Genomic DNA, 24,742 nt, shown 5'->3' with positions numbered 1-24,742 from the left:
AAAACTTCACCCTTGCGGGGCGTAGAGAATCCAAAACGGGTCCCCGTTGATCGGATGTAGACACGGTGGAGCTTGAGGCTCTATTTGACCGGAAAATTAGAAACATCTCTGAAAAAGCACAAAAACGCAGCAAAAGCTTGAGAGCTAAACACGAGGCCTCCCAACACTTGAGCGTGCAGTAAAAATCTGAGGATGGCTGCCAGAGGCGGGGCCTAGGGAGAGGGCAGTCATTGGCTGGGGGCAGTATGACCCAGAGACCAGCGATTGGTTACTACTAAGAAAGACAGATCAGAAACGAAACTGATACGGATTTGTTCTTTACCGAGGACTCCCGGCCTGACGACAGGGAATATTCATGAGCATGTGAATCCATTGCAGACCCCATGCTGGGGAGAGGAACAGGGAGAGTGAGAGGGAGATTCACAATCCACTGCAATTCACTTACAGGAAAAATAGTCGCACAGGAGCTCATGTTCCAATGAGCCGTAACGTGAATGAAAGACGTAAAAGCCTTGAGTAAGACTTCAACTCCTTCCAGTCATGCCACAGCTCTTTTTCAATCATTTGCATGGCGGAAAGGAGGGATGGAATGTTTCTGCCACCTTCCTTCGTCTCTGCCATAGATATACTGCAGCATTTGCACCAGCATGGATTTTCATGCCCGCACAAATGCAGGAGATCCCTGTGGTGTCGCCTTCTTTATACACAAGGATAATGCAGGCGGACCCCATAGGGATCTATTATACAAGCTGGCTGCCATGCTCACATGATGGCATGGCAAGCCGCTCTCACAATTAAAAGTAAACACCGCTAGACATGCAGACATGCCAGGCCGCGTCTACTCACTTGGCACAACGGAGTAAAAAAGTGCAGTCCAAAAGATGGCATACACGCAGGCAATTGCCTTACACTGCTGCACTTCTCTGTGCAAACGGAAAACATTTGGCAGTGGGGGCCTAGGTAAGCCTGAATGCAAACGTACCAGGACCCGGCTGTATAATTCAAAAAGGAGAAACATGAGCTCGACTGGTACTAAAACTAGTTACAGTGTAGCATTCATTCACATTTACAGGAGAAAAAGGACTTGCAAACATTAATAATCCCTGATAATTACAAAAATCAAGTGGCATAGAACTGCCTATCCCCCTTGTGGGTGGAAGGTAAATGTCCAGGATCAGGTACGTATCCCCAAAATGCACTTTAGGAGTTCCAGGGCAGGTAGAAAGTTCCATAGAAGTTAAATGGTACAATGTCAATGGGCCAGACGTTTGTATGGAGGAAAGTCTGTTTCACGCCACAGGGGAAGATTCTGCATATAACCACAAAAGAGACCAGAGGAGATATCAATGAAGAGATTCCAAGGTCGGTCGCAGAACCAGGAGAAGTAGCAGCAGAGAACGAGGACCCTAAATTAAGTTAATGGGAAACATTGTGAAGACTCTAGTCTAAAGAATGTCAACCCCCACACTAGAAAGAACCATGAGACTTAGTGTCTTGAATAATTACGCACCTCAGGTCCTAGAGGCAAGTACTCCTATTGGTAGTTTAAGTGAAAATTGTTTCAGCACAAACAAACAACCGGGGTATGTAAGGCTGCTCTCCTAGGTGGGGTTTACAGGATCCGGCTCCCAGGGGCTTGAGCCCTGAGACAACCCGCAAGACTGAAAAGAATAAACAACCTTCCCACGACAAAGCCCTTCAGGGAGGAACCCCTGCAGAGGGATCTCAGCGGCTTGATAGCTCAGGAATGTTCACAGTCTAGCAGAAAACTATCCAAGCACAAAAATAAAGGCTGAGGGCACAATAGGACATCCCAAGGAGCAGATGAAGTGCAGTGTTGAGACCCCAAAACTCTTCAGGCGGCAGGAGCTTCCAGCAGCAAGGCAGGAACCTCTAGTGGTAAGCTTTGGAGAGGGCAGGAAACAGCCTGGAAAACTGTTCCAGCATCGACCCAGCAGATAAAGGGAGACAGGGGGAGAATGCACAAAACCCTGACTGGATTCCCCGGAGCAGAAACTCCAACCTGGCATATGCAAACTACTGCACTCAGCCATTATGGCCAAGTGAGTTTAAAACCGGTAGGAAACTCCTTCAGCAGGATTCTCCTTTAACCAGTATCCCCTTTTCTGACAAATCTCTGTATCCCCGTATCTACATGTGTCTAATATTAGAACCTTACAATGATATCCCCATCAATGTATCCTATTACTATACCTTCTTGTTGCAACGGTTTCCATTGCTTCTAGGTTTGTGCTATATGAAACCCAATATCCTATCGGATTGTCTTTTTCAGGACACGACTATAGATGATTATTTAACTATTTTCTTGAGCCACGCTGGGGTCTCATTGTGCAGTGCCTACCACAGCGCATGCCTTGTCTCTTATGGGGATATGCGTAATGATTTTTCTTTTATCTTGGTCCTCTGTCCAGCTTCCTCACGGTCGTTATTTCTCCTTTGAATCTCACAATATTGATAAGTAGTATGGAGTCTTGGAGTACGATGGGTTTGTGCTATTTGTAAGTGAAACATAGGTTAATTGGGGCCTCAGCTAAATAAACCCATTGTTTTAGCTGAGGCATTGAATCGATCATGCTACATCATGTTTCTTTTATTAATTGTGATGGTGACAGAGTCATAAGGGTCTATGGTTAGGCAGACTGTTGGAATTGTTTTGGTTAGTAGCATGTTAAGGGATGTGTTATCAGCACCTGAAACACTGATGCTCCTTCTAGAATCTTACAACCTCTGCTTCTGCACTTGGGCTCCTTAAAGTACATGTCAGGACAAGGACAATAATCCAGTTTAGGGAGTGTGGCACATCTAACAAGGTGGTCACTACTTTACTGGGAGCATTCTCCCCTTATGTGGCCAGGGAAAGGCAGAAGCTACCCGACTGTGACCATTGGGGCAGAATATCTGTGGGAGGACCACATGAGGGAAGACAACCCTCAGGGAGGCGGATAAGACTCGCTAGGTTAAGGCAAACAATCTCTGTTTCCATAAACATTCACTTGCCTGCCTATTCCTGTACGGAATACTGTAGTGTGGGTGTCGAACCTCCAGTCATGCCAAATCACCAACTTTTTTGACATGACCCTTTGCTTGATAACACTGAGGACTGGAGTAATGAAGATCACTAGAACTGAAAAGCAAAAGCTGTGCTCTAGTTGTTGGAAAAGGTGAACAGGTGCTGGGACATCTAAAACAAATAAAAATAAATAAATCACACCTGGAGAGACTCACTTCTCCAGACATCGGTCGAGACACCGAAGGAGAGCATGGAAAGCATGCTGCAGTGCAGAGCGGAAAAGCTGCTGGAGGTGCCATCTGGGTAAGTCTGGAAGCGGAAGATTCTCTGCACTTGTGCCACGAACAGCAAGAGCTGTCAGATGAAGGTGTCAAAATGAGAACCGGAGAGCAGACAGGACACCATCCCAGTCGACAAGCAAGTTGCATCGAGAACGCCGAGACACGAAGGATGCCGAAGCAGCCCAGAGAGACATGGGGGCACTTCATGGTGGATGCTGCGTACCGTTGGTGAACCTAAGCTCAAACACATGGGCAAGGACACCGGGGTAATTGAGCAAAGAGACGAAAGAAGACAGGACGCTGACACAATATATGAAAAGTATAATTAAAGAATCTTGGATCTATATAAAAGAGAAGGCGATTACTGATGAGAAGTGCAAGTCTTGGACACAATCCTGAACCAATTAAAGTCCTGGCAGGAGAGTAAACCAGGCATACAGCGAGTCTGGGACCTGCACCCATTCAAGATTGCTGAACTTGGAAAAAGGGGAACACAGTTTCCCAAATGTGTGGAATCTAGGACCAGGGAGTCTCCCTAACCTTTTGCACGTGAAGTCTATGAACTTTGGTAAAGTCAAGAAAGCTCAGGGGATGAGGCATACCCTTGCAGCCTGTGAATTGAGAAACTGTGAAACCTGTAAACTGTGGAAAAGCTAAATAAGTTCAGGGGACGAAGCATAATACTGGCAGCTGTGATTTGTGGAACTGGGGAAAAGTGAAGAAAGCTCAGGGGTACAGGCATACTCCTCGAGCCTGTGAATTGTAGAACTGAAAATCTCAACGGAAGGGTCATACGGTTCTACGTTATTTCGCCGAATGATTTTACATCGTGGGACTTTTCATCGCCACCCTTTCATGGCCAAAAACTCCTTTTTTATTTATGGGGGGCTTCGCCCCCTAATAATCATACCCCAAACCACACTAAACACCCCCCCCCCTAAAAAAGTTTTTAAAAAAAAGTTTTTGCCGATGAAAGGGTTGGCAATGAAAAGTCCCACGATGTAAAATCATTCGACGAAATGCGTGTATACCGGTCATAAACCATTAGATTGTGGAATGGTATAACTCGAAAGGAGATCAAGAGAGAAATCGTATATCTTGAGATGAACTGTGTAAACCGGAGGAAACTCAGGGGAAGTGTCATCCCCCCTCGAGATCATGGAGTATGGTAATGTGAAAGTGAAGAACTTTGAAAACAGAGAAATGCAGGGGAAGGTTTCTTTAACACTTTGCAACTTTATGCTGCAACTTTGGAAAAGAGCTGCAGGTGATCAGCTAAAAGACATTTTCCATCTTCACTTTATATTGAGTTTAGTGTGTGAGGGTCAGGTTTGGATTTTGGACACAGGACGGAGACCTTGTTGTTTTTGACATTCTTTTTTATTTTTATTGTGCATTTGTAAGGCGCTTATACATCAAGTAAATTGTGTTTCAAAGCGCCCACAGCGCAACAGGGAGGGAACATGGGATTAAAACAAATAACAATAAAAGATAGAGGCGGACCTACTAGGCCGTGTGAGCATTCAGAACGTGCAAGTGCAGAGAGAAGGAGGGAAGAGGGAGTGGATGGTGGAGGGTATGGGGGAGGGGTAAGGGCTAGATGCATCAAGAGTGAATAGCTAATGAGTGAGCAGCTGTAAGTGCAGGCCTGGGGTGGCATAGGCCAGTGTGTGCCAAGGCAAAGTGCTGGGAGGGGCGGGGGCTGTAGGTGATTTGGTGTGGGGGGACACATAAGGGCCCATGTTACCAATCTCAGCAGCTGTGGGATTTAACAAAAGAAGGAGGAAGGAAAGGAGGGGATGAAAAGGAGTCTTGAGGAACTTCCAGAATTTGAGAAGATCCGGCTCAAGACGAAAAGGAAGAGGGAGGCTGTTCCATAGGAGGGAGCCTGCTGAGGAAAGAGATCGGCCACCAGCTCACTGTTTAGCAAAGTGCTCAACAAACAGAGTTGGTGCCGGAGGAACAAAGATCTGGAGGGAGATTATTTAGCGAGAGACAGATGTAGATAGCATTGGCCCAGTCAGCCTTATGGATGATGCAGAGGGATTTGAATGGGATCCTTGCAGCAACCGGGAGCCAGTGGAGAGTTTTTAGGGCTGGATTGATGCAGTACCTAGGCTTGAGGCCAAGGATAAGCCTTGCAGCTCTATTCGATAAGCTAGAGCGGTTGAAGCGAAGAAGAGGGTAGATTAAGTAGTCTAGCCTAGAGAGAACCAGAGCTCTAGAGAAATTGAGCTTCTAGGGGAAAGTGAGGAAAGGGAGAATTCCTTTGAGAAGGTGGAGTTTAAAGTGGGACTTCTTGGCAAGGGCCTGAATGTGAGGGATGAAGGAAAGAGAGGAGTCTAAGATGACTCCAAGGTCTCAGACTTCAGATGAAAGAGGGGGGTGGGGTGGGAGGAAGGGTGCATAGAAGATGGCCAGAGTGAGGGACAGAAAGAGGGAGCAGGAGTCCCAATCGGAAGGATCTCATTCAAAGACGTTACTTAGTTTTATTGAGGCAGAGGAACCCCTCCTAGTGTTAGGGATAGGTAGGATTTCCCCAACCCTCTCTTTAATGTTATCAATAAAAGGCCTTAATCACCATTATGGCAGATTGTTCGAGTCTTACTCTTGATTCTTACAGTAGTCATCTCATGTATTAGAGAAGTTGCTACTATGGTCTCTCGTTTGCAACTATCTGGGGGGTACACTGCACAATTCCCAAGGGTGTAACGTATTTCTTTGTGCTGCAGGTGGAGTAGATCACCATTTCCCCCATGTACACAGGTGATCTGAATGAAGAGGATTAAAGTAGAGAGTTCAATGGGCACAAGTAAAGCAATGCCACAACCTGTTTTTTCCTCTCCCTCTCTTCTGCTTTTACCAAGTAGAGACTGAATCCTCAGCTCACTTCTCACGAACATGGATCTGAAGAAGTCAGGGTCCACGAATCAGTTTTTCATCCTTATTTAATGGGTACCCTTATTTGTTGCCCCCCCAGTCACCCCCTCCTTTGGGGCTCATTTTGCAACAAATGCAAATTGCATGCTGGGGGGACCACAAACATTTCCACTTATGTGCTGTTGGGTGCCCTGCATACAATGTGCAAGGCGGAATGTAAAAGTGATGAGTAAGACACAGCACCTCTTTACTCAGTTGTACTCTCCATTTTGTAAATGCTGCCTGAAAATTACACTTTTCAGGCAGTGTTTACTAATGGAGTCCAGTGAAATCCACCTGCTTTTTAGCAAGTACTAATTTGAGGCAGATTCCATAAGCATCCATTTGCTTTATGGCTGCATGAATGCAGGTGTTAAATGAAGTGCCAACGCAAAACAGAGGAGGAAATCACGGCAAAGAGGCGACTCCGCTCCATGCACCTCCTCTTACTTGTGCAAGCACGAAAAGGGTCTGTAGCAGACAACTGAGGCATAAAAGCTATACACCTGGCTTTTATGACTCCATTAGCAGCACCACCCACCGTAAATGGCCCATCCCCTAGTCTTCTGAAAGAAAATTACTGGTTAGAGATTGTGAGGGGTAAGAAATGAAAAGCAGACACAAAGTTGTAATGTTCTCATTGTCAAGACATTTCTATTAAACAGAAATGGGTTGGAAAAAACATATCTAGCCCCATCATAAAAAAGAATTACCCTACCTAGGAAACATTCTAATCGGACGCTCACACTAGAAACAAACAACTAAGGGTGCAAGGAAATGTCCCTGGCTTGATGTTTAGTAAAAAGTGTTCATAATCAAAAGAAAAAACAAAAGTGTTTTCCAATGAGGAACGCTTGGATCCAGAGGGTGGTTCCCATTCCCTTCGATTTAGGTAGGATGCCAAACGTTTCTTTTGAACAACAGTTTTTGTATCACAAAAGTGTCTCTTTATCTAACAATTCCTTTGGGTCCTTAGAAGGGATTCAGAAAGTTCTTGTTCAAACAATACATTCCATAATATCCAACCATTCCTTTGTTTCTTTTTACTGGATTCCCAAAGTTCTTTTTTAAATAAGAAATTCTATAATCTTCTTTCTTTAGCTTTTCTTGTATCCTTGAAGGATTGTATTATGTACTCCTCTACCAGAAATCCTTTTATGAGCATTTTAGATCGCATGGTATACTGCCCTGCCAGGTATCTGTTAGAGTCTTGCTACAACTTTAAGCGCCTGGTGTATCTGCCTACCAGGACTTCTTTCATGTGCTTATCAGGTCCCCTAGTTCCCTGCCAGGTATTTTGCAACACTAAGACTTTCCTCTGCAACTTTGGTGCATTGCCCGGTATACTCCTCTGCCAGGAATCCTTATCTGGGTTTTGTAGACGTATTTATCCATCTATATAATTGTTATATTGCCCCACTCGCCCAAAGGCCACAGGGTGCTCACAAGAAAAACAAGAAACAAGGAGGGTCAACCAGGAAATGGAACAGAGAGGTAACAAGAAAATTGACCTATTTCTCTGTCAAAGAGGAATGTCTTTGGATGTTTTTGGAAATTCGCAGTTGACACATTTTCTAGGTAAAGGCAGTGGGAATTTTGCCAGCAGTGTCCTCTGCTGCCAGCACTCACACCAAAGAGGTTTGGATCCTGGGGAATTGGCGATGGCTGGCACAGAGTTGAGCTGCACCAGGCCACACATGCAATGCTTGGAGTATCGGGTGTATGTGTGGGATGGCTGTTTCAGTCCCCCTTAAGTCATTGCTCAGCCAATACTTGGCACCCCTTGCCCTCCGCATTGCCGCTCTCTGTTCTAACTTTTGGTGCTATGCGGATGAAACTCAGCTCATTTTCAGGCTTCCCTCTGCCACCTCTTCACCACCTCTCTCTGACTGTCTGCTATCCAGGAGTGGCGTGCCACCAATGATCTCTGCCTTAATGCCAGTAAGACGGAGATTCTCATCTGCACACTTGCATCCTCCTTTCCCGTCACTCTCTGGCCGGCCACCCTTGGCCCTCTTCCTGCTCCCACCAGTGAGGCCAAGAACCTCAGGGTCACCTTCGACTCCACACTCTCCTTTGCTCCTCACATCTCTGACGTCTCTAAGAAGTTAAACTACCAACTGTACCTCCTTAGAGGTATTCATCCTTTCCTCTCCTTCCCCCAGAAGCTCACTGTCTGTAGAGCTCTGGTTCTCTCTAGGCTGGACTACTGCAACAGCCTCTTTCTCAATCTGCCTGCTTCTACTCTCTGCCCACTGCAACTCATCCAGAACAGGACTGGTGAAGTCTGTGGTGGTGAGATGGGTCATGGATGAGTGGCAGGCGAGGTGGGTGAGTGGGGTGAAGGGCAGGTGGATGTTTGGTGTCCGTGGGAAAGTGTCGGTGAAGGTGGATGCGGGAAGTCTGGAATGGAGGAGGGGGGAGGAGGAGGTGAAGCTGAATCGGTTGAGGATAGGGCATGTGGGGTTGAATGACTGTCTGTACCAAGTGGGGAAGCGCGAGTCGAGGGACTGTGCAGTGTGTGGGGTGCCTGAGACTGTGGGACATTTTTTGCTTAGGTGTGAGAGAAATGTTGCGGCGAGAGAATTGATGAGGGTTCGGTTGTCTGCGCTGGGTGTGGCTGAGATGAGTGGGAAGGCTTTGCTGGGAGGTGACAGGGTGACAGGCAGGAGGAGGAGCAGTGTGTTGTTGGATTTTGTGAGACAGACGGGGCGGTGGGAGGAGTTGTGAGTTTATGTGGGCTATGTGTTGATGTGGTGGGTTGGTGCACATCATCCTATTGGATGGGGAAGCGCCTGCGTGGGTCTGCCCACGCATTCAGTAATTAAGAAGAAGACGACTGCGAGACTTGTCCTTGGCCTCAAGCCCTGGGATCGTATCTCGCCAGCCCTGAAATCTCTTCATTGGCTCCCAGTGGCTGCAAGGATTAAATCAAAGACCCTTTGCATTGTCAACAAGGCTTTCCGGGGTCTGGGTCCACAATACCTTCAACTCTCCCTCCGTAAATCACTTCCTACTCGAGCTCTTCACTCCTCCACCTGCAACTCCCTCAGGGTCAGTCGTTTCTCCAAGCAACGAGTTGGGGTAGATCTCTTTCCTCAGCTGGGGCCTCCCTCTGGAACAGCCTCCCTGCTTCTCTGAAACTTGAGGAGAACCATCTTCGCGTCCGGAAGCACATCAACACCTTTCTCTTTGCTTCTGCCTTTGCTCTTCCTCTCCCCTGCTGATCTGTCTGCTTCGGCACCGGGCACCTGGTTACCCTTTGATTTTCGGGGCTAGGACCTTGCCCAACCTGCCACACACCTGCACTGCCTCCTGGGAACCCTTGCACTTGTATCTGTAACCCTTAACTGCACTTACCAGACACCCCTTGTCTGTGCTTTAACCTTGCACTTGCCAACTTGCTGGCTGCACTACCATTTGTTGTTTGTATCTCTTGCTCAGCACTTTCCACTCCTCCCCTCTCCCTTGCACTTTCCCCCCTTCCCTAGCCCCTGCACTTGCGTGTTCTCATTGTCACTAGGCCTAATAAAATTGTTGCTTTGTCCTCCCTTGTTCCCCCTTCCTTGCCTCGTCGCGCTCTGAATCTCTTGTGTATGAGCTCGATACAAATAAAATATATCATCTCAACTCACCCATAAAGTGGTCCATTTTTTTAAAACTAAATGTGCATTTGTGCAGCTTTCGCACAAATATTGTTCATGGTCGTGCTGTAGACAAGGCAGTACAGTGACAGATGTGGTACTACAAAAACAATTCAATGTATATTACTGAAATAAATGTGTCTGATGGGCAAGGAGAAGAATGACCTCCATCCACTCTATAGATGTTTAATATTTTGAGAAAATGCGTCACGGAGAGAAAGTTGTGAAACGAAACCAGAAATCAAATGATGGCAGACAACGCAGACTGTTCACTACAGATTCAAACCAGTTACCTTCTGTTTCACGGGCTTCATTGTCAGATGATGCATGGTTCGGACACTCGCCATCTGCGCTCTGCTTCGGTCCCATTCTTTTGGTTATACTGCCATCCTTCTGTCTAGAAGGAACCACCAGCCAATCCTTATGAATAACTTCCGTGACCTTCTCACACAAGAGAGACAATTGGCAAATGCGAATGCCTTCCAGCATATCAATCACTTGTGTAATGCTTTCAAAAAAACAGAAAAAAAGAAAGTGAGACCTACAAAAAAATAATTGCTTTTGTCGCACCTTTAAGGACATTTACACTAAAAATTCTGTTGCTGGCGCTTCAAATCATAGTTAAGAACAGAAACAAAATATTATAGTAAACAAAAACAAATCTTGGTTAATAACTTGCATGAGAAATAGAAGCAACTTTCCAAAAAATAAATCTTATTTACAGCATTACAACGTCTTGTCCAGACTTGTACTTGCAGATTTCAGCAGCAGCCAAAAACCGAAGGAGTAGGTACATGGATCGCTGGGAAGACTCTTCAACAATGCAATCAAGATCTATCTATATACCAACACCACAAGCTACTGTCATCCACCAATTCATACCTCAATCCAACTAAGACAGAATTCAAATGTATATAGAAGTGGATCTCAAGTCATTACCCCAAATCATTCCTACTGCCAAGTAACCGATTCATTATAGACAGCAACCTCTCCTTCAAGGCCCACATCGCCATTGTAAAAAAGGCATGGTATCGACAGTAACACAGACACAAGTGACCACAGTTCAAGGGTGTTTATTGAACTTTGAAAAGGGTTTCCAAAACACCCATCTAATCCTAAATCTAAAGATTGGTGCAAGCTTCGACCATCAATTAATAAAACGCTCAATCCTAGTTGTGTCTTGTCAAAACAAAAGGGCCTATACTAAAAAACATATTGCCAATCCTTACCTCTAAATACAAATAGTGTGGGAAACAATATTATGTAAAAGAAAAGTGTTCAAGAAATAATAGGTCAGGATATTCAGGCCGTTGGTCTCCCTATCCCACGTTTTCAGCACGGGACAAGGCAATACACCAGAGCTTAGCACAGTCTCTAGCACGAGGGTGCAGTTCAAACATTAGCATCTGGGCCTTCCGTGCACAAGTCTCTTTACCTTTAAAAAAGTCTCTTCTTTCAGAGGGCCTGTTGTGACAAACAAACAGTAAGTTATTTTCCTCTTAGGATTTCACACACTCAATTTCTCAGGCGATTCACTATTCAGCTCGGATCCCCCTCAGTCGGGCTCACATACCCTTTAACACAATGCTCGTAGGATTTTCATGTATCCAATTTCTCGGGTGATTCACGGTTCACCCCGGATCCTCCTCAGCTGGGCTCAGACCCGTTTCAAGACAATGTTCAATCATTCTCCCTCTGCCGGGCTCGGATCAATTTAATTCACTCCAACACAAACTTGCTTTAACTAAAAGCTTTCAATTGATCTCCCTCGTTCGGGATCGGACCAACTTTATCTACTTTGTCATCAACTTTCTTGGCAGCATCAACATCGAAGACTTTCGATTGGGCACAGGATTTTGCTTGACACGTTGCAGGACCACTTCGATTCACAATCCTTTTCCACTCTTTCACTTTAGCCACCTCCCAGAGACCTTTGAATGAGCATGCACGCTGTGCTGTACCACTATCAAAAGGTATTGTATCTTAGTTTCTAAATTTAATCACTCACCTGCTCAATTTTACTCACGTTGGTCATCACATTCGTTTCATACACTGTTCGCTTCAGCGCTCATCATACAATGTTGCCACTTTCAACCTTGGCTTCAACACAGACCGGTATTGGTCCCCCCAACTCACTGGCTGTGTGGATTTCACTGGCACTGCTTTGTTGCAGGAGTCAAGGACAGTATCTCGAGGTTTCGTGAAAGCAACAGTTCCTTGTTGAAAAGGTCAAGGGAACAGTAAGTTATTTTGGGCAGCCCCCACCACCCTCCGGAGGAGCAGGAGCTCCAGACCATGTCCCTGCAGGAGCAGAGGACCAACGGACCCAACGCCTGTATCCAGCAGGAAGCGCACTGAATAATGGTTAGCGCTCAGGCACCCGCGCTTTTTCACTGAAAAATGCAAAATTTGCCAGCACTTTGCAGTTAATAAAAAAAGGAACAAATTCCTTCAATTGTGGAGGCTCTTCCACACAGCACGGGCCAAACCTTGAAGTGCCCCTCGCCGCCATCATACCCCACGAGGCATCCTGCCACTCAAAGATGGCCTCCCTGTGATTTTCGGCAGTCCACTCGACCACAACAGGCCACCAGCAGCCAGCCGATTGGCTGCCAGGCCCTTCTACTGCCCCATTGGCTGCCGGCTGGCGAAGCCGGCCCACTCCCCTCCAAGGCCCACGGGAGACAAGGCTGGCACCTGTTCTGTGCCTGTTCTTGCCGCATTCTGCCGTCTGCCAGACCCCCTGGCCCTCGAACGTGCGAACACCAAGGTAACACTATATATAGCTACAGCGCACTACCACCAGCAACAGATGACACGCCCTGTGTGTTTAATTTGAATCTACATATCTGTACACATTTTTGCTTCTAGCCCTAGTGTCTTTACTTCCGCATTGCATTTAGTTAATGTACTATTCTGATTCTAGGTGCTGCCCCATTGCATTTCAGTTAATGTACTATTCGAATTCTAGGTGCTGCCCCACTGCATTTCAGTTAATGTACTATTCTGATTCTAGGTGCTGCCCCACTGCATTTTAGTTAATATACTATTCTGATTCTAGGTGCCGCCCCATTGCATTTCAGTTAATGTACTATACTGATTCTAGGCGCCTCCCCATTTTAGTCAATGTTAGGAATTGTCACATCTAGGTGCCCCTGATGTATGCCAACTAGCCACTGACTATCTTAGTCTGGCCTGCTCCCCACCAGCGCCACTAGAATCCACCACTATCTACAGACCATGATCTTCTGGCTCGCCCTAATCATGTTCCCATTCTGCTTAATACAGGACGACGTACCCTGTAGCAACAATAGCTACATAGCCCACCAGGACGGCCTGGCTAAACTAGGGTGTCCCAGACACCACCCCATCCCATCCCATGCCCCACCCCGTTCCTACCCTCCGCATCCCCCTTCCCCTCCACTAACCACCCTCTCACCTCCACCTTCATTGCCATCCGTGGCCCACCTACCAACAGCCACCCCAGCCCCATTGCGAAGTCTAACCAAATTAACCTGACCACCAAACCTCCCGCCCGCTTTAAGCCGCCCGGCCTAACCACCCCATCCCTTACTCCCAACCTCACAGCCCGCAATGACAGATTAGGCTCCAGGCTCCCCACCACAATTTCTAGACCCAGCTCCAAACCTTACACCAAAACTAATACAAAGCACATTGCCCCGAACAAGCCCACACCTCCCCCACTAAAAGGCGCCCTACTCAACGTCAGATCCTTGGCTGCCCACCCCACAGAAATTGCAGACATTATCCTTACCAACGACCTTGACTTTCTAGCCCTAACAGAAACCTGGCTTCATGAGGCATCCGGACCCCATTTATCGCTAGCCATCCCAGACAAATACTCTATCCTCAGAGCGGACAGACCAAACGCCAGTGGTGGAGGCGTAGCGATCATTTCAAAATCCGCCCTAGGCCTTAGACCAACCGACACAGTCGCACTCACATCCTGTGAGTTACTTACAGCCAAACTACAAACATCCCCCACAACCACAATCACCATCCACCTCATATATAGACCCCCAGGCCCACCTGAGACCTTTGAAGAAGACATCACATCCCTCATCACCAAATATTCCAAACCATCAGCACAATTCATGATCCTCGGAGACTTCAATCTCGGCTACCAAGACCCAAACAATGCACATGCTGCATCCCTAGCCAATGTCCTAACCGATCATGGTCTTGCTCAACTCGTTGTACTTCCTACCCACCAAAAAGGCAGAACCCTTGATTTGGTAGCAACTCACAATTGCAATACAACTTGCAAAGACCCCAACCTCTGGCATGGACCGATCACCACATGATCCCTCTTGAGGTCAACACCAATCAGGCACTGCCCAATAAGCACCCCATGGCACCAGCATGTCCCACAGGAATAAACGCAACATTACTGCTGAAGCCCTACTACCACTGGTCTTACCTACCCTCAATGCTCTCCCAGCCAACGCTGACCTAAACCTGCTGATTGACACCTTCAATAATTCCATGGCTAGAGCAATGGACAACGTTGCCCCTTTAAAAATACGCAAAGTTAAACCCAAAGCTCATCTGAACTCGTGGTACACCCCTGAGCTCAAAATACTCAGGAAAGAGAAAGCTAAGGCTCATCACACCTGGAAGACTAACCCCACCGCGGAAAACAAATCCAACCTCACTAACTTATCCTCACTTTACAAAAGCGAGATAATCCAGACCAAAAAAGATGCTTACAACACCAGGATCACTCAGGCAGGATCATCCACTAAAGTACTATTTAAAATTCTGAAGGAACTAGAAAACCCTATTTCACCTCCAGAAACCTGCCTGAAAGACAAATCCTGGTGCACCAACATCCAGAACGCCCTCAACAATAAAATTTTAGGACTCCAAACTAAAATTGAAGACAAACAGCAAAAAACCCTTCAACAATAAGGTCGCCAACCTTAGCCTACCCACACCTAACACTAGCGCAGGCTTCTCGTTTAAGAAAGTCACCATCCCGGAAGTTCAAAAAATCATCACCTCCCTAAAACCCTCTAACTGTAAAGAAGACAGCTGCCCGGCACAGATCATAAAAGATGCAGCCAGAGAGCTCTCCCCCTTCATTACCAAACTCATCAACCTATCCTTCACCAATAACTATCCCCAGCAACTTAAAACAATCATGGGTTCTCCCACTCCTGAAAAAACAATCCCTCAACCCGGCCATACCCACCAACTACAGGCCCATCGCCACAGTCCCCTTCCTACTGAAAATCCTGGACAGAGTTGCCTACATCCAAATTCAGGAATACCTGGAATCCAACCAACTGCTAGGAATACGTCAATCTGGCTTCAGACCTCAACACGGAACTGAAACCGCCCTTGTTGATCTCAAAAGCCAGATTGATGAAATTAAAGACAAAGGCAATGCCGCAATCCTACTCCTACTAGACCTCTCAGCGGCCTTTGACCTTGCCACCGCAGCCCACTTCTCCCCTGCCATCACATGGATACAATCCTTCCTGGCTAACAGAACCATGCAAGTCTTTTCCACTATAGCTGCAGCAGACCCCATCCCCATCACATGCGGGGTCCCACAAGGATCCTGTGTATCCCCCACTTTGTACAACATATTTATAAGCCTCTATTTGACCAACTGGACCGTCTGGGTGTCACCTACACAAACTACGCAGATGACACCGAGATACTCCTCACCATCTCTGGTATTTACCAAGAAGACACCGCCCGGATCAACAAAATATTCTCCATCATTCAGGCATGGATGGCCTCCCATGGCCTCTGCCTGAATGATGAGAAGACAGAGCTCCTAATCGTCGGCTCCCCCAACACTAACTAAACTCGACCCTAGCTATAACATCACCATCGATGGCCATGCCATCCCCATAGCCAAAAGCCTAAAAACCCTTGGTTTCTATCTAGATGCCAACACCAACCTTAGCAAACACACCAATATGACCGCCTCAGCCGCTGCCTATACCGGCAAGCTCATAAGGGCCAGCAGACCTTTCCTATCACCCAACAGCTGCCTCACCCTTGCCAGGGCCCTAATACAATCCAAACTCGATTACTGTAACAGCCTGTACCTTGGTGCTAATCAATCCGTACTCAACAAGCTGCAGGTAATACAAAACAACGCCTTGCGCGCAGCCCTCAACATTCCCAGACAAGAGCATATCTCTGCTACTAGGAAAGCCTGCAAATGGCTATCCATACGCCAAAAAATTGATCTAAAAACCATCTGCCTCACGTACAAATCCCTCAATCACCTAGCACCACCATATCTAGCTAATAAATTCACCCTGAAACCTGCCACCAGATCCTCCAACACTCTTTGCTTATCAGTGCCCAGGTTCCACCTAAAAAGAGCTGGAGGGGTAAGCTTCACAGTGCTTGCCCCCCAACTCTGGAACTCCCTACCGCTCAAAATCAAAACTGTCAAATCCTTCCAGATCTTTAGGAAGCAGGTCATCAGCTGGCTTCTAAACAAAGAATAACGCCATTAACATCAGACCCGTGCGGTAACTGGCTTAGTCACTGTATTTATATTGAAAACTGTATATTGTACGTACTGCATTTGTTCTTGTTTACTGATCACTGTATATATATGTATATATTATAAACTTGTACGAAGTATGCAACACTAAGATATTACTTAACGCTGTAACCAAATTCTTAAGCGCCCTTCTACCTCTGGGTTTGGAGCGCCATACAAATAAAATAAACAAACAAACAAACAAACCAAACAAACTTCCTTCCTTGTGATCCCCTCCTGTTTTGTCGTCTTTCTCCTCATGTTAAACTGCCATCTTGGAACTGCCGTTTCCTCAGGTGTTTTGCCTCAGAGTGTGCCCTCATGCACCGTCTTTTATCCGTGTGGGGAAGTGTAATGGGAGTCAGGTGGGCATAGTGTTCAGAAATTGCCCGACTCTGCCCGACCATTGTATTGGGATATGTCGGGCATACGGCTTGGGTGTTAGTCCGTTTTCTCTCATAGCAAGCTGTTCGTGAGAAAGCGCTCGTGGTGTGAAAGGTGGGGTGAGTTCCTAAGTATCTGACCTGGTAGGATGGGGTAAAGGGTTTACAGGGAAGCAGATACCGCGGCTCGCCATCCAGTGTCCCACCCCCACCGAAGACCCCTCATCCAGGTGATTTCCCCCCCCACCCCCGTACTGGTCCATCCCCAGGAACTGGATCCAAAAGCGATGGCATTGTCTTGGCCACCTGGATGACAGATCCCCGGGGAATAGTGGGTTAGACATCTTAAAGTTTCTCACACCATGAAAGCCCAAAACCCTACTCCCACCTCTTCTGGCCCTGGCGCCAGATAAAAGGGGGGTCCTGCAGATTTTACTCCTCCCTCAACTTCTAGCAAACAATAATATTGAGTAAAAGGCAGGCATATGTCTGACCATTTATGGCATGTGCAATTTCCAAGTGGTATGTTCTGACCAGTGCCAAAACGAGTACCTTGCAAAAAGAAGCCCTCTGTTCATAAACTGTAAATGAGCAAAGCAATCAGGGATAGGATGTTTTCTCTTGCAAGATCATTATCTATTACTGGCTGGACTATTTATTACTGGCTCTATGAATGGAACAAGATGAATATTGTGGCAACAGTAATACATCTGGTTTAGATGCTCCATATGAAACCACCTGCAGAGGTGAGGCGAATACAGCACTAATGAAAACCATTTGGCGACATAAAAAGACCAGTTTAGTTCATTTGAATAAGGCTTTTAAACTGGAGGGTGGACTAGCCATGCCAGAATAGCGGGGATATGAAATTACTGCATAAATATGTTATTTTGGAAGATGGATGAATCCAGAACATAGAGCAACATGGAGATTAATGGGACTGAAAGTGGCGAGTGCCCCGATCACCAAATTATTCCTCTTTCACTCGGATAACATCATACAACTAAATTTGCTCTAAAATGCTGGCAAAACATTGGGAGAATGAAAAGTTCCTTATTGCCAACTAGTTAATAAAAACAGACATACAAGATGGGACACAATTATGTAGCATGATGATTATAGGGGCTATTCAGGAACCCACCAAAAATTAGACCCTCCACTTCAGAATGGGTTCTTAATGGCGAACCAGAATTCCATTAAGTAAAACTCCTGTACTTATCTCTCAAAGGATGATATGAACAGGAATCATGCATTAGATAAATAATGGACAAATGACTGAGCATTACAATGGAAACTTCAGACTTCATGGACTTCACTGGGGATGTTCCCTAGAATCTTATAAAACAGGAAATCCAAATTCAAACAAAGCCCTTATATCACTTGTTAAGATGGATTTCTAAACTCGGACCTGGAGGGCATACATTTAGGAGGCCACCTTCGGTTTAGTGAAACAGGGGAACCTTCTGGACAAGCCAGACCAATCTAGGTAGCTTGGCAGGCAGTCAAGACTAAGTCTCAGATGGGGTGATCGGAAGCCCACAATAAGCACACACAGTAACGAATCACAAATTACTCTTAAACAAGTGTATATGAAAATGATCTATACATTTACTGTAGGCCGGACCGACAGACACAAGTAAACTTTAGTTATATGAAAACAGTTACTACATAAAAAAACTCTACTATACAGCATATATACAATATGTTTCCTAATGCGACTATGAGAACACAGCCACAACCTTTAAAGATAAGGGTGAGTTAACACACTAGGAGCGTTAGACAATTCTTCAGAGTCGTTCCCTAACTTTCGAGTCCAGCTTTAAGAAGTGGTGTAGGCAGAACAAAAAGTGGGTCATTTTAGGAGAGCTGTAGAAAGTCAGGAAGGGGCTTGAGGCGATGACGAATTGCTTCCCAATATTTGAGTAGGACCTGCCCTTGGCGGCAATGCAGTTTCTTTTTTTTTTTACATCTTTATTTTTGTTGCACACAGTTAATACAAACACTTAGCTGTAGTACTGATATGTTCATGCATTATACAATTTCAATTACTTTTCAGAGTCAGAGTGTTCTTGCTTGGTCTTTTCAAGTAGGTACAGTTTGTATCTTTCCCATATATTCTTTGGCCAGGAAACAGGCAATACTGAGTCTATGTATAGTTCCTCCATATCGTTTGCCCATACCATGTCTCTGTCCCAGTCCGCCTTGGTTGGGAGATTTGCACTTTTCCATTTGAGCAGAATCACCCTTTTGGCTAGGAGCAGACTTAAGTTCAACAGTTTCCACCATATCGGGTTCATTTTCTCGACTACTCCCAAAAGGCACATCCGTGGGGTCCATTCCACTGGTTGATCCGCCATCCCATCTAGTGCCAGACACACCTCCTCCCAATATCCCCTCAGTTTTTCACACGCCCATAACATATGGTAACTGTTTGCATTTTCAGCATTGCATCTCGGGCAGTTCCCGGTCATGGTCGGATATATGCGTTTGAGCTTCATAGGAGTGTAGTGTGTTCTTTGTATTATCTTATAGTGAATTAGCCTGTATCTAGAATTACATGAAATCTGTTTGGTGAGTGCACAGTGTCGGGACCATTCATCGTCTTCAATTTGCTCTCCCAGGTCTTGTTCCCACTTGGTCTTAGTTGTGCGTTGCTCTATCGGGCGTGTTTGGAGTATAATCTTATACATTGCTGACGCCGTTATCTTTTGAGATCCCCCCGTGAACATATATCCCAATCCCATGTTCTGCAGTGGTTCATTAGGAAAGGTCGGACATATACTTTGTATGACTGCTTGTATACGGGAATATTGTTGTCTGCTCCCGTGCGTATTCCCCACTACGTCCTTGATATCATCCCACTGAATAAAGTGCCCATCCGTTAACAGTTGACCCCATTGTGATATGCCCCTGGAGGACCAATGGCAGGCTACTTCCCCCCTCTATAATGAAGGGTGCTTGGGGGTCGCCCCAGAGCGGCATACTCGGGTGGTATATCTTATCCGTGTCAAATATCTCAACTATTTTGGCCCATGCCGTAGTCACCACCTTTGATGGTTTCATAGCGTTGTAATGCTTGGGAGTTGGCCTCGTAAATTGGTGGAGCGCCAACACAGCCTCTTTTTCGGGCTGGCTCGGTACAGGGCCCGCTGGGTTAAGAAATATTGTAGCCCACTGGGCGGCATGTTGTGCCTGTGCAGCCAAGTAGTATAGTTCGAGGTCCGGTGCCATCAAACCACCCTTTGGGTAGACATCAGTTAGTACCCTCCAGCTCACCCTAGGGTGACCCCCCCCCCCCCATACAAATGACACATGCACTAGACATCTTGGTAAATAAGGCCCGCTCCTGCCAGACCGGTACCATACTAAATAGATAAAGCTTTGGGAGAATTATCATTTCTACTAAAGCGATCCTACCCATCATGGAGATGGGGAGAGCACTCCAACGCTTTAACTTCATACATGGAGCCTCTGCCAGCAGGTTATAGTTTAGTGCTCGCGATAATTGAGCCGTCCTAGCAATACACGCTCCCAGATACAGAATATGTGTCGGGCACCACAGTAGACCATGCAGGTCATGGGGTTTACTCGTGTTTTCAGTAATGGGGAACACTTCTGATTTGTTGGGGTTAAGTCATAGGCCCGAGAATCTACCAAACCGTTCTACTTCTGCCAGGACCCTCCCCAATGTTCTGTCTGGGTCTTTTAGGTACAGCAAAATGTTGTCTGCGTATAGATTTATAATGTGCAGTTTACTCCCTATCCTTAGCCCGTATGCGCTGTAACGAGTCCTCAATATGTCCGCCAGTGGTTCTATTATTAGGGCGAACAGTAATGGTGACAATGGGCAACCCTGTCTAGTGCCCCCCTCGTAGTTCGAGCTTTTCTGTTAGGGTGCCATTAACTCTAATTCTGGCCTGGGGGCCTGTGTATAGTAATTGTATCCATTTCAGGAAGTTTGGACCAAACCCATAATTTCGCAAGACCCTGAACAGGAAGGGCCAGGATACCGTATCAAATGCTTTACGCATATCTAGTGACACGGCTATGGCCTGCTTATCGGAGGGTGTTGTAGTCAGGATCTCATGGCATCTTCTGATGTTAGTGGCCGTGGACCTGCCAAGAATGAACCCTGCCTGATCCTCGTGGACCATATATGGCATCAAAGGTGTTAACCTAGTGGCAAGTATCTTTGCCAAGACCTTTGCATCCATATTAATTAATGATAGAGGTCTACAAGACCAGCAGTCATCCGGAGGCTTCCCTGATTTGAGCAGTAGCGTTATTACCGCTCTCTTGTGGTCTCAGGGAGCTCTCCCCTATCTAGGGCTTCGGTCCACACCGCCAGTAGTCTGGGTACTAACAGATGTTTAAACTCCTTGTAGAACTCTGCACTAAGGCCATCAGTGCCAGGGCCTTCCCGTTGGGGAGTGCCTCAATTGCCTCCACAACTTCCGCCTCAGTTATCGGAGTCTCCAACAACTCCCTGGTATCCTCCGCCAGTAATGTTGTTGGGATTTGGGAGAGATAATGTTCAATCTCCTCGTCCGTAGCGTCGGATTGAGGTGAGTAAAGTTCTTCATAGAATGCGTGGAATGTGTCACGTATCTTACCCTGATCGGTGGTGACCAAGCCATCCGCTGTTTGTATACATGGGATATCTGTTGATCCCCTTTCTCCCCTCACTGCTCTGGCTAACAACCTCCCCGGGCGTTCGCTTTCTCCGTAGCGGCGTGCAGCCACCGGTTTGTCAAAGTAGCGGATCTCTTGGTCCGCTGTCTCCGTATATTCGTCTAGCTTGTTCTTTATATCTAAAGTGAGTTGTGGTGTTGGAGTGAGCACATATTGGGCTTGTATTGATGCTATTTGCGCTTCTAGTCATTGCAATCTATTCCTAAGGTCTTTGAGGATGCCACTTTCTTTTGATATGGATGCGCCCCTTATATACACCTTAAATGCTTGCCACAATATCGCGAGAGAGGACACTGAGTTCTCATTGAGATCAAAGTATTCTTGTATGTGCTGGTCCATTGCGTTTCTATAGGCCAGATCTCGTAGCGCAGCCGGTTTGAATCTCCATGGTGGCCTGCTCACCGCGGCGCCGGGTATTCGCAATGCCATCAGTATGGAGGAATGATCTGAGTATGTCCTGGGGAGTATCCGAGTGTCTGTGACCCATGATAATACTGTGTTATCCACTAACCAAACATCTGTCCTGGAGTGCATGTCGTGTACTGTCGAGTAATATGTGTATCCTCTCACAGAGGGGTGTAGCGTCCTCCATGCATCCTTCAGTTTCAAATCTGCCATGTGAGTGATAATTGTCTATGCTGCTTTGGTTAGCGCCGTCACTTGTGTCGAAGTACGGTCGATATTCACGTCAAGAATGGTGTTAAAGTCCCCCCCACATATCAAATGGGCCGTGGCAATGCAGTTTTCAAAAGGTGTGAATAGCTAGGGAGTGCAGGCTAACCCAGCCATGATCAAATACCTTTTAAGGGATTTTCATGCGCAAAAGAGATCAGTTGTGCCAGAGAGCCACCGGTAAGTGACCCTCGGCACAATCCGGACCAAACTCTGCCAGCTTAGTCGCAGTCGCTAGTAGGTTCAAGTCCTGCAGTTTTGTGACACTCTGGCTCTCAGCGGCTGGCTGCAGGATAGAATGATTGTCTGTGGCGGGATAGTTGCCTTTTCTCTGCTTCTGAAGGAGGTATGAAGAAAATTCTGGTGCAGTAGGCTTCAGGGCACAGGAGGGTAGAACAGCAAGGCACCTATAGCAACAGTTACCAACAGGTAGTGATGCAGGAATTACAGATATGGGCAGCGTTATGCACTCTACTTATTTGGGACCTAGAGGAGCTAGGCCTGCGGGAGAGTGCACAGGACTACAAGTAAGCGATGTCCCAAGTCTCGGGTTTCAACTCGACACAGTGGCGATTCTGCGGGATACCCCAGAGGTAGAGCTGGACAGTTCAATGGATGGCCCAGGAACACTTCAGAAGGGGCTCGTTCAGTGGGTAAGCAGGGAGCACCGAGAGTAGTTCCCACTACTCCAAAGGAGCGAAGTGCCTTGGCAAGCCTTCTTGATCGATGAAGAAAACTGGGATCTGATGGTACAGCGGGGGGAATGTGCCAAACCTTCTTCAGCACTTCGGCGGTTCCATAGTCGGTTTCTTCATTGCAGGATACTTGGCTCCTTCTGTAGTTCAGAGAGAACTCAGGTGACCAACCTGGAATGGATGAAGAGCCCCTTCTCTAATCCAAGATTAGCTTTGCGCCAAATTTAGGACTTCTAAAGATTTGCTCTCATGCAGGCATCCCAGTCGTGAACCAATCATGGTTCACGGTGGATCCAGTCATTCAGGCACTCCAGACATCCTTGCACCGGCAGTGTGGATTGGGAACAGACAGTCCGAACCCGCGTCCTAGGCACTGCGAGGATGGTGACAACAAGTAAGACAGACATAAGTGATCAAAGTTCAAGGGTGTTCATTGAACAATGAAATGCTGTATGCAGGTTGGAAAAACGCCCGATCTACATCGGAACCTAAGATGGGAGTAAGCGTCAACCATCAAATAAATATAACGCAGTCCTAGTGGCGTTGAGTCAAAATAAAAGGGCCTATACTAAGAAACATATCACCAAACCTCAGATCTAATACAAAAAAGGGTGTAGGATAGTTCTCAAGTAAAGAAAGTAGTGTTCTCAAATAGGTCAGGATGCAGTAGCCTGGGTTTCCCTTCCCTGTGTTTTGGACACAGGGTAAAATGGGAGCTTGAAGCACAGTACAGTCTTGGGCTTCTCCAGCACGAGACGATAGTTCCAATGGCAGCTCTTAGGACATACTCTCGGGCTCTTCTAGCACAAGATAATACTTCAGCTTTTAAGCCTCGAGCTTTTGGTTAACAGTCTTGTTTCACTTGAAAGTCTCTTTCCTTTGATGACCGGACGTGTTCAAACAACAAAACAAAGGTTCCTTTAAATTTCTTTTCCAATGTTTGCTGGGTAATGGGTGAACCCCTGGGTCCCATGTTCTGGGTGCTGACCCTTCTGAATCTTATTCCAAAATATCTCACAGTTCCTTTATCAATCAAATGTGGGTGACAGCTTCACCCCTGGATCTCCCTGGGTCGGGCTCAGAACCTTCTTGCGGGATTTATTTTCCCTTGGTTTCTCAATGTTCACTTTCACTGTGGAATTCACTTCCCTTTCTCTAATACTGCTTGCAGACCAAAGTCTTTCGATTGTACAGGGATTTTGCTCGACCCTGTGTACAACCACTTTGACCTATTTCGCATGCCCTCCTACGGCCTTCTGGTACTTGTAGTTTCTCTTATATGGGGCTCAACCAGAGTCTTTCCCTCTGCAGCTGGACTCCCCTTCACCCTTTTAACAGTTCTTTCAAAGTTCATTAGCTTTGGTTTTAAACTTGCCACTTCGCGATTCTCACTCATCACAGCCCGGTTCTTATCGGCTCTCCCTTCGACTCACCGGTTGTGATGAACCGCTTGGCTTCAAGTCCAGTACCACGGGCGAAGGAGCTTACCTTTCTGCTGCCCATCGCCATAGGCTTGCCCCGTGTACCGTTGACATCTACTGAAGGACACTTGTGCTATTGTTTGCGGTCTTAGGCTCTCTTCCACAAAGGTTCTGTGGATCTGGGACAAAAAGGGCAAGATCACACCTCTCCTCGCCACCCTCTAGATTCCTGCCACCTTTCTCCTTGATAGCCGTCTCGTTGTACTGTCTGCCATGCTCGCCTTGTCCGTACTGTGCTCTCTGGCTCCACCTTTTAAAGGGCCGTCAGGTGTGTGTGTGTGTGATTCTGATCAATTGCCTGACTTTGCCTGACCCTTGTAGTGGGACGTCAGGTAAACGGCTTTGGTGTTAGTCAGTTGTCCTTTATGTTGTGTGAAAGTGTTAGAGTTAGAAAGGGGGTTGGGAGGGA

At 46.6% G+C, this 24,742-nt stretch overlaps 1 protein-coding gene across 1 annotated transcript in view; it reads right to left on the bottom strand.

The window, feature by feature from the left end:
* TRMT61B (tRNA methyltransferase 61B) overlaps positions 1-24,742 on the bottom strand; it is a 356,558-nt gene that overhangs the window by 91,692 nt on the left and 240,124 nt on the right. Inside the window, exon 5 of the mRNA XM_069608720.1 lies at positions 10,169-10,383. Within this exon, the coding sequence (XP_069464821.1) occupies positions 10,169-10,383 (215 nt within the window). The remainder of the gene's footprint in view (positions 1-10,168; positions 10,384-24,742) is intronic.

Source organism: Ambystoma mexicanum, chromosome 4q, assembly GCF_040938575.1.
Source record: "Ambystoma mexicanum isolate Mex_15411 chromosome 4q, UKY_AmexF1_1, whole genome shotgun sequence".
In the NCBI taxonomy this organism is placed as follows: Eukaryota; Metazoa; Chordata; class Amphibia; order Caudata; family Ambystomatidae; genus Ambystoma; species Ambystoma mexicanum.
This window is presented reverse-complemented; position numbering and strand designations above follow the sequence as displayed.